Raw genomic sequence first — 10,502 nt, 5'->3', positions numbered from 1 at the left:
GCTCAGTGAGTCAGGGAGGTCACGCCCAGCTTAGGCAGGGGCTCTCAAGGCTTCAGGGTGCTCCCGGCAATGTGGGGCCACCACACTGATGCTCAGCCAATCAGCTCTGGGGGATTAGGGAGGCCTTCTCAACTTCTCTCTGGTTCTTGGTGTCTACTCTTTACTGTCCAATCTGTTGGGTGGAGACTTCAGCTTCATGTTCTGCTCCAAGCCCCTCATACGCCCTCTCCTCATGGTGGCAAGAGGGCTGCTGTTGTTACAGCCTCACAACTCAGGTTCAAGTCCAGGGGGAGAGGGACGGCCTTTCCTTGCAGCTCCCATCCTAACTGGACCACTTCAGGTCACATGCTCACTCCTGATCGTCTGTTGAAGGGAACAGCTAGATGGTGACTGGCCAGGCCTGAGTCACAAGCTCCAATTTCAGGCAACACGGGAAAGGAGAATTGCCCCACTAACATGAGGGCCAGACCTCCTCATTCCAAGGGCTGACCTGTCCAGGGCAGCCCCCAGACACCAAAAGCTCCCTATTCTATGAACTGAGTCTTAGGCTCTCTGTGGTCTGTGGGTTTTCATGAAAAAACACAAGCTGTGGGTCCATTTAAAAATCATTTTATTATTAACATCATCTTTCCATTTAGCCAAGTGTCTGTAATTTATAAGGAATGTCGGTAAATATTCCATTTGAAGCTTCTTTGTACATATTTCCATCGATAAATAAACTCTGAATTCACATAAAAAAGTTAAACTTAAATAACTCATATTTCCTTCTCTTGTAACAGGCATATATTGGCAAAATATAAATATTCTTGGACTCAGGCTTTGTTCTAAGTGAGGACAGTAATTTATCACATGGTACAATTATTGACAACAAAACCAAGAAATTGTCAGCTGGTGTCCTGGCTTGGACTAGTTACTGAGGTGGGAAACAGAATTCACATTTGGTTTCCGGGCCAAGGATAGGGCAGGAGTGGTGATGGCGGGGAGAGAATAGTTTTCTTTACAGCTCTGATAAAAATAATCTGCTCTGCCACTGAATTTTAACTTTGAATACATTCTTCTACATTTGCGGATTAATTCCATAATCATGTTACTTAAAACTCGGATGTCAACTAACAAAATATGGCACGTAATCCATTTGAACCACGTCAGTAGGTTTGAGAACGATCATCGGGCTGGCGGGAGCGGCAACAGAAATGCACGTGGAGGGCGGTGACTGGGGGTGGGCTGGCTGAGTCCACGGCGGTCGGTCGCACACGCTTCCGGGGCCTCGCGCAGCAGGCGGCCGTGTGCCTGAGCGGCGGGGAGGCCGGGCCGCTCAGAGCGCGGGGCATGACGGGAAGGGCAGGGCGCGGGGGGTGACGGGAAGGGCAGGGTGGGGCGGCTCAGAGCGCGCGGGGGTGACGGGAAGGGCAGGGCGCGGGGGGGTGACGGGAAGGGCACGGCACGGGGCGGCTCAGAGCGCGCGGGGGATGACGGGAAGGGCAGGGCGCGGGGGGTGACGGGAAGGGCAGGGCGCGGGGGGTGACGGGAAGGGCAGGGCGCGGGGGGTGACGGGAAGGGCACGGCACGGGGCGGCTCAGAGCGCGCGGGGGATGACGGGAAGGGCACGGCGCGGGGGGTGACGGGAAGGGCAGGGCGCGGGGCGTGACGGGAAGGGCAGGGCTCGGGGCGTGACGGGAAGGGCAGGGCGCGGGGCGTGACGGGAAGGGCACGGCACGGGGCGGCTCAGAGCGCGCGGGGGATGACGGTGAAGGGCACGGCGGGGCTGCTGGCCTCCAGCTCCAGGGCCGTCAGGAAGCACTCGGTGGCCGCCGCGTCGTTGCCCTGAGCCTGCAGGACCTCGCCCAGGCCGTTCCAGACCTCGTGGGCCGTGGAGTTCACCTGCACCGCGTCCCGCAGGATCTTCTCGGCCAGACTGTAGCGGCCCAGCTGGTGGAGGATCAGGGCCTGCAGAGGCAGACAGACAGTCAGTCAGTCAGAGAGACGACGCTCGGGACTCCGAGCTGCCCCTGGGCTTCGGCATGTGCCTCGGAGGCAGGCAGGTGTCTCCACCGGGCCGGGCACAGTGGGAAGTTCAAGTTCTCCCTGCGCTCAGGGTGGGAGTCAGAAGGATCACTCAAACCATGCACCGAACGAAGTCACCGGCATTCCGCCATTTGTGAAAGCAACAAAAAATGTCATTTCAAAAGGTTCACCCAGAATGCACCACGCGGAACGGCCACGGTCTCTGCGCTGACGCCCGGGTCACGGCTGACACCCGCCGGACAGAGGGGCGTTTGCCATCTTTTACTTTCCCTAACCTCAAGAAAAGTCACAGCAAACAGAACAGAAATGTCACAGCCCCCACCCTGGCCGCACCCCGGTCTCACTGTCCCCTCCGGGCTCGGCGCCCCCCACGGCTGTCACTTCAGTTTTAATCAGAGCGTGCGTGTTGGTCCCCAGATACCCCATCCTAATTGTGTTTCCAGGTTGTGGGTCTCCACAACTGGTGTGTGTGTATTTCCTCCGGCAGACTCTCATTTACTCAAGGATTCCCTCGCGGGGAGACCCCCAGGCTTCCCAGTCTCAAGCGACTGAACAACAGCCCCGACCTTCGCGTTGGCACCAGGCCATCGGGGTGGCCTCATTGCGTCTCGGGGCTGAACAGGGCGCGGGTGGGGGTGCGGAGCCCTCCTCGCTGCTGTCCGCTTTCCGGGTGTTACCGGCCATCCTGGCCTGCGCTACTTCAGACGAGCTTCAGGGTTACTGTGAGTCCCTCTGGCTGTGCGTGATCGCTCTCAGAGCAGGGAGAAGCTGACACCTTTACAAAGCCTCGTCTTCCTGCCCAGAACGTGACCTGGCCTCCGGGCCTGCAGACCTCAGGCCTGCACGTTCTCTCCAAGCCTCGCGTGTGGCGGGGCTGAGGCCACCCCGGTTTCCTCAAGGCTGCACCTCACCAGGGGCCAAGGGCAGAGCCGGGCTGTGCTGCCCGAGGGTTGGCTGCGGCCGAGCTACAGCCGCCAGCACCCTGAGCCCACACTCCAGGGGACTCCCGCCTCTGAGATGAGCTCCTGGAGTGGGTAGGGGCGCCCTCGGCAGGCAGTGGCCAGGCCCCGAGGGCTGTGGCCTGGGTAGTTCTCAGGACCAGAGAGCACCCTAACCGCCCAGAGCCGTCAGCCCCTCTGAGCACCTGACTCGGGGCAATGACGCTGACCCGGGAGCCTGTGGTTAGAAGGTGATGGCTGGGACACCCGCGGCCTCAGCAACGAGCGTGCCTCGGTCCTGGCGGGGCAGGTTCCTGAGTGAGGAGAAGGAGCAGGAGGGCTCGGGCGGAGGGAGGCTGTCCTCCCCGGGCAGAGGATGGTAAGCCCAGGGTCAGGCCCCCTCTCGGAGGGGAAAACTGCAAGGAGAATAGTGTGTGTTTGGTTTCTTAGCAACATCATCATATCTAATGAAGTCGCAGGGGCCTCCCTGGGGACTCAGACAGTAAAGAGTCCGCCTGCAATGCGGGAGACCTGGGTTTGAGCCCTGGGTTGAGAAGATCCCCGGAGAAGGGAAAGGCTACCAACTCCAGTATTCTTGCCCGGAGAATCCCCTGACTGAGGAGCCTGGTGGGCTATGGCCGTGGGGTCGCAGAGGTCAGACACGCCTGAGCGGACAGGCTCAGAAAGGCCCAGGGTCTCGCCCGAGGTCACAGGGCTCAGGAGGGTGGGGCTGGGCGGCTGGCCTGAGGCCCGCTCCCGTCCTCCCACCTCAGCCTTTCTGCGCTAGCCGCCGCCGGCACTTTAGAGACCAGCCCCCGGGCACCAGCCCAGCTCCATCTGAGCAGAAGGGTGCCCTGTGCTCAGGGTCCCTCTAGTGGGTCCCTCCCAGCCCCTCCTTCCCGCAGCAGTGATGGGTGGCTCCCCTCCAGGGCACAGCCTTTCTCCCGTCTCTATGCTGATCGGGAGCACCCTGCGTATTCGCTCAATGACCGGGGGGCTGCTTGCCTCTCTCTGGGGGCCACAGGCTGGCGGTCATCTTGAGGCTCAGGGTGGCTGCAGATGCCGAAGGCCTGGGGGTCCTGTTAGTCAGAAAGCAGATCTGCGAGCTAAGACTCAGGAGCACCGGGACCTTGGTCCAGCGGGGGCTGGAGGTGACTGCTCCCAGCAGCAGCGCTCTGACCCCACCCTGCTGGAGTGCGGGCAAGGACACCAGCCCCCTAGCCGGGAATTTTGTTTCAAAAGTGGCAGCTGCTGGACCTTGGGGGCTCCAGGGGCACAGGGCAGGGGCAAGAGCACCCCTCCCAAAATGCCTGCAGGAACCAGCCATGGGCTAATCCGACCTGCTGTCCTCAGGGCTGGCCAGCTAAGGGCCTTGTGATTCTCTAGGCTTCTTACCGGCTTGGGAATTTCCAGCCCATCCCTGGACTTATATTTCTAATGTAAGAACAGGCTCCCATTTCCAGATGACCTTGAAGCTTCCTGAGCAATCTGTTAAGTGGAATTAATTCCGAAAGCCGGGTCAGCGTGGGGAGGCATCACAGACTTGCCAGGGGCTGCCAGCTCATGCTTGGCAAGGGAATGAAACATCGGCCTCTCCCCAGTCCCCCAGTGAGCCAAGGGTGGCTCAGAAATCAGGCAGAGTGAGGGCAACCAGAGCAAGCTCCGGCCGGGGGCTGAGTCAGTGCCAGGAGCCAGCGTTGCTGGCAGGCTGGTCAGAGGTGGGCTGGCACCTGGACACGTCTGGCCGTCGGGACCGGTGTGCCTCCGGAGCCCCTCTGCATTGTGAGGGGCTTCCATATGCCCGTTCCCTGATGCCCCCTTCATTCTTCAGGTCCCGCTTCCTCTCTCCTCCGAAGATCAAGGCCTCACCTCTGAGGCTGGCACTCTGCTGTGCTCACCCCCAGCCAGGCCCCGCTTTCTCCCAGGACAGGCCTCTTGGCTCATCCAGGCTGATCCATCAGCCCAGGTATTTCTGCAGGACGCAGCGCCCACCCCTTCTCCACCTCCCCAACCTTGGTCAGTCCCATCCGGCCCTCTTGCTGGAGCTCTAGTCCATCTGCCTGAAGCCTTGACAATCCCAAAGTACAGGCCACACCATCCCCTTAGGGAGCACTGTGTGTGCGTGTGTGTGGGTGTGTGCACACTAAGTCACTTCAGTCCTGTCTGACTCTTTGCAACCCCATGGACTGTAGCCTGCCAGGCTCCTTTGTCCATGGGATTCTCCAGGCAAGGATGCTGCAGTGGCTTGCCAGGCCCTCCTCCAGGGGATCTTTCTGACCCAGGGATCGAACCCACATCTCTCGTGGCTTCTGCGCCGGCAGGCGGGTTCTTCACCACTGGCGCTCCCTGGGAAGCCCTTAGGTAGCTCTACCCAGTGGCATATTAAAAAAGCAGACACATTACTTTGCTAACAAAGGTCCGTCTAGTCAAAGCTATAGTTTCTCCAGTAGTCATGTATGCATGTGAGAGTTGGACCATAAAGCAAGTTGACCACCGAAGAATTGATGCTTTTGAACTGTGGTGCTGGGGAAGACTCTTGAGTCCCCTGGACTGCAAGGAGATCCAACCAGTCAATAATAAAGGAAATCAGTCTTGGGTGTTCACTGGAAGGATTGATGCTAAAGCTGAAACTTCCAATACTTTGGCCACCTAATGCAAAGAACTGACTCATCTGAAAACACCCTGATGCTGGGAAAGATTGAAGGCAGGAGGAGAAGGGGATGACGGAGGATGAGATGGTTGGATGGCATCATGGACTCAATGGACATGAGTTTGAGTGAACTCTGGGAGTTGGTGATGGACAGGGAGGCCTGGCGTGCTGTGGTCCATGGGGTCGCAAAGAGACACGACTGAGCGACTGAACTGACTGACTGACGCAGTGGCATTTAGGTCCCGCCTCCAGCCCTCAGCCCAGCAGGAGACAGAGAGTTTGATGACTGACATATTTCATTACCTTAACAAGCAAGCCCTCCCCCCTGCTCCCACACAAACTCACTGAGTGTGCAAACCCCAGCCACGCACTGGGGACACAAATGTGGGCAAGAAGCCGTCCTGCCCTCAAAGCTGGGGGCATGGTGACAACCCCAGCGTGACCGAGCTGTGTGCCTGGCACTGGGCTCTGCCTCAGCCGCCGGCAAGACTGCACTTCACCTCTATTGTCTGCACGTCGGGGCCACAAGGCCGGCTCCTGCCCGAGAAGCCTCTGCTGGGGTAAAGTGGCGGAGCTGAGACGTGGTTGCTGCGGCCCCAACGCTAGGCCCGCACTCCTCCTCTGAGGGAAGGCGTGCAAACCGCCTGTGACTCTGCCAGCCCGGCCAATTCCGGGGCCACCGGAGATGAGGGCCCACTGGGGCCGGCCTCCTGAGTAGACAGGAGCCCCGAGGAGGCAACTCTCAGTCCCTCTCTTCAGACGCAAATGAACACAGCTTGCTAAGCTTGCAATTATTATAATCAGGTGTTTTGTACAAAGAAGACCTTGGTGAGGCACCACACTGGAAGTGAGGGATTAAATTAAACCTGTTCTTTCAAAGGAGACAAAAGGCACTTGGCGGGTTTGAGGACAATCAGTGTCTTCCTCACTCACGGCTTTTATGTGCGTGTGAAGACTGCTGCCCAGGGATGGAGCCCCTGGCGCCCCTGGCTGCTTGCCAGGGTGCCCTGCAGGGGCCCTGGCTCTGGGGAGCGTCTCTGTCCACGCCCAGGACAAAAGCCCCTTAGAGATTTTTTTTTTAATTAAAAAAATGTACTTATTTTTCCTTTTTTTTGGCTGCACCTCGAGGCCTGCGGGATCTTTGTCCCCCGACCAGGGATCGCAACGGTGCCCCCTGCGTTGGAAGCAAGCGCAGTCCTAACGACGGGCCCCCAGGGAAGAAGTCCTGCCTCTTGGAGACTTCAGACATCACCGCGGGGCTCTGCCCAAGTGCCAAGCCAGCGCTTCGCTTGGGGGTGCACTGGGTCCCTGATCGGGACACCCGCCCTGTGGCACCGCTGCTTGGGGCTCCTGAGCTGGGGGGACCCACGAGGGGCAGCGGAGCCTGTGGAGCGCGAGAGGGCGGAGGCACGTCGGAGCACGGGCCCCCGGCTCCCCGCGAGCTCAGCTCCACCACGGACTCGGGCAGCTTGCTCGGGTCCCAGGGGCTCTGCCTGCAACATGGGGACAAGGACCGAGACACGGGAGGGCAGCGAGGCCTGCATGAGGCCTGCGAGGGCTCAGTGACGGAAGCCTTCGCTGAACCGTCCCGTGGTCAACGTCGTGATTCTGAGCGACCGCGGGGCAGGGGCTCCCGGGCGCCCGCGGCCGATGTCCCACCCCTGCGCCCTCTCGGCGCCCGGTCAGATCAGGGAGCCTCCGATTCGCCTCTGCCTGGGCGGCACCCGGCGCGGCCCAGCACCCCCGAGGGCCTCGCGGAGCGTCTGCTGGACGGATGGAGAGACGGATAAGGGGACGGCGGAGGAGGGAGGTGCGGCGGGGGCGGGGGCCCAGCTCCCTTCCTGCACGTAAGCCTGGCCCCACCGGGCCGGCCGCCCAACAGCCCTCCCACCCGTAAGCTTGCCGGCAGAAGCGCCGCGCCGGTGCCCGCAGCCCTCGCCAGCCTCGCCAGCCCCCGCTGCAACCCGGCTGTCCCGAGCCCTGTGGACGCGCCCTTCGTGGAGCGAAGTTTCCAGAGCGATGGAGACGTGACGCCACCTCTCCGTCAGGAGGTCGGAGCGCCTCTCTGACTTCCGCTAGGAAGACGCGGAGGCGCGGCTTCCTGCCTGAGAACCAGCGCGGAGGCGGCTGCTGCGTCTCTTCACCCCCAGGGCTGCCTCCACCCCAAGTCCCGGGGCTTGAATTACTATCTGCCTCCAGAGGTCTGGGTGTCCCGCACTGCAGCCGGCGGGACCCTCAGAGCCCGGGAGGGACCCCCAGAGGATGGGGACCCTCAGAAGCCGGGCAGGACCCCCAGAGGGTGACGGGACCCCCAGAGGATGGCGGGACCCTCAGAAGCCAGGTGGGACCCCCAGAGGGTGGCAGGACCCCCAGAGGCTGGTGGGACCCTCAGAAGCTGGGCGGGACCCCCAGAGGATGGCGGGACCCTCAGAAGCCAGCTGGGCGGGACCCCCAGAGGGTGACGGGACCCCCAGAGGCTGGTTGGACCCTCAGAAGCCAGGTGGGACCCCCCAGAGGGTGGCGGGACCCCCAGAGGATGGTGGGACCCTCAGAAGCCGAGGGGGTACCCCCAGAGAGTGGCAGGACCCCCAGAGGCTGGTGGGCTCCCCAGAGGCTGGGCTGGCCAGGTGATGGGAAATCCTGGGTGCAGGCAGGCGATTTCACCATCAGCTGCAGCCTGAGACAGGACTCATAAATTCAATGAGCTCACACTCAGAAACACCAACATCAACATTGCCAAAGCTCAGTGTGAGGCACCAACCTAATTAAATGTCAGATCTGGCCGGCCCCACGCGCTATCAAGGGACATCCTCGAGAAGGCAGCTCGGGGCCGACTGTGCAGCTCAGGCTGGGGCGGGGGGCTGGCGGGGGCGAAGGCGGGCGGTAGGGGTGGTCCTGGGGTCCCCAGAAGACATGGGGATGCTGGGTGTTTTCCTCACTCTGAGGCCAAGAAAGCTCTCAGCAACCTCCCGGCCCATCTCCAGGCTCGCTGCCCTCGATCTCCCATTGCAATCGTGTGCCCTGTTGTTGCCAGCGAGAAGGACTTCGAGTCTCCACCAGCCCTCAGGAGAGCGCCATGGCACCCGGCAGGACTTCAGCGCCCCCGCCAGCTCCCCACGCTCTCACTTTTCCACTCTAATGGCCAAGAGACTCCCGCTGACTTGTTTAAACGTCTCCCAGGTTGGCTTCTTTCTTTATTTTTATCTGCCTTCTCCAACAACAAGTCAGAAGGAGCAACAGCTCAGGGCGGCCTGGAAGTCAGCGCTTCCCCACGAGGTGCCCGCGGTGGAAAGTTGGTGCTAATCACCCCCCGAGGGAGGCGCACCCGTGTGTGTTTGGGAAGATGGTGCCCTGCCCCCAGGGTGCACCCCAGGCCCCGCCTCCCCCCCTTCCCCCGAGGCCCCAGGACCCCCGGGGGGGCACAGCAGCCCAGGAAGCCAGCTGGCTCCCCCCAGCAGCTGGTGGGGTGGGGATGGTGGGGGAGACCTGGCCCCAGAGTCCCAGCCAGCGGAGTGGGGGTTCTCTGTGGTCAGGAAGATGTTCACACGGGAACACCACATTGCTGGGGCCGCCCTGGTGGCTCAGCTGGTAAAGAACCGGCCTGCAGTGCAGGAGACCCGGGTTCGATCCCTGGGTCAGGAAGAGCCCCTGGAGGAGGACATGGCAGCCCGCTCCAGTACTCTGCCCTGGAGAATCCCACGGACGGAGGCGCCTGGCGGGCTGCAGCCCACGGGGTCGTGAGCGTTGGCATGGTGACTAAGACACACTGCGCGGCTGAGCTCACAGGCTTCCTGGAGAAGCCGAGGCGCGGGGCCCCAGAGACCCCAGCCCCAGCCTGTGGTCCCGGGCCAGGACCCCTTCCCAACAGCCCTGACAACCCCCGTCAGGCCCCCATCTCAGCTTGTCCTCGGCGGGGTGGGGGGGTCACACCTTTGAAGCATCACTACACTTGGGTCTGAACATTTATCACCAACACAATGAAAGCAAAAGCCTATCCTGTCATTTCCAGCGAGGAGCCCCGGCCTCCCCTGGGCCGGGAAGTATCACAGTGGTGGAGAGCAGGTCCTCTCAGGCCAGCTCTGCCGTCCACCACCAGCTGTCCAGCTTAGGCAGAACCTTCTCGCTAGCCTCTTTCCTGACCTAGCAAATGAAGGGGTGGAGGAGGTGATCTGCAGATGAAAATTCGAGGCTTTGGTCAAATTTTCCACCCAACAAGTATTTTTTGGAGCATCAGCTACATACCAGCGAAGAAGAACCCCTAAAGTGAAGGAGGAGAGTGAGAAAGCTGGCTTAAAACTCAGCATTCAGAAAACGAAGATCACAGCATCCGGTCCCAAAACTTCATGGCAAATAGATGGGGAAACAATGGAAACAGTGACAGACTTTCTTTTATTGGGCTCCAAAATCACTGTAGATGGTGACTGCAGCCATGAAATTCAAAGATGCTTGCTCCTTGGAAGAAAAGCTATGACCAACCTAGACAGCATATTAAAAAGCAGAGACATTACTTTGATAACAAAGGTCCATCTTGTCAAAGCTATGGTTTTCCAGTAGTCATGTACGGATGTGAGAGTTGGACTATAAGGAAAGCTGAGCACCAAAGAATTGATGCTTTTGAACTGTGGTGTTGGAGAAGATTCTTGAGAGTCCCTTGGACTGCAAGGAGATCAAACCAGTCCATCCTAAAGGAGACCAGTCCTGGGTGTTCATTGGAAGGACTGATGATAAAGCTGAAATTCCAATACTTTGGCCACCTGATGGGAAGAACTGACTCATTTGAAAAGATCCTGATGCTGGGAAAGATTGAAGGCAGGAGGAGAAGGGGATGACAGAGGATGAGATGGCTGGATGGCATCACCGACTGGATGGACATGAGTTTGGGTTAGCTC

General features: G+C 60.1%; 1 protein-coding gene across 6 annotated transcripts in view; it reads right to left on the bottom strand.

Annotated features, from left to right (window-relative positions):
• Positions 1,426–10,502, bottom strand: part of TTC7B (tetratricopeptide repeat domain 7B) — a 272,717-nt gene continuing 263,640 nt past the window's right edge. For all 6 annotated transcript variants that reach the window (XM_018053841.1, XM_018053837.1, XM_018053838.1 and 3 more), the window contains one exon: positions 1,426–1,947. In XM_018053841.1, coding sequence (XP_017909330.1) covers positions 1,726–1,947 — 222 coding nt within the window. In that variant the 3' untranslated portion in view covers positions 1,426–1,725. The remainder of the gene's footprint in view (positions 1,948–10,502) is intronic.

The sequence above is a fragment of the Capra hircus genome, chromosome 10 (assembly GCF_001704415.2).
Source record: "Capra hircus breed San Clemente chromosome 10, ASM170441v1, whole genome shotgun sequence".
Lineage (NCBI taxonomy): Eukaryota > Metazoa > Chordata > Mammalia > Artiodactyla > Bovidae > Capra > Capra hircus.
This window is presented reverse-complemented; position numbering and strand designations above follow the sequence as displayed.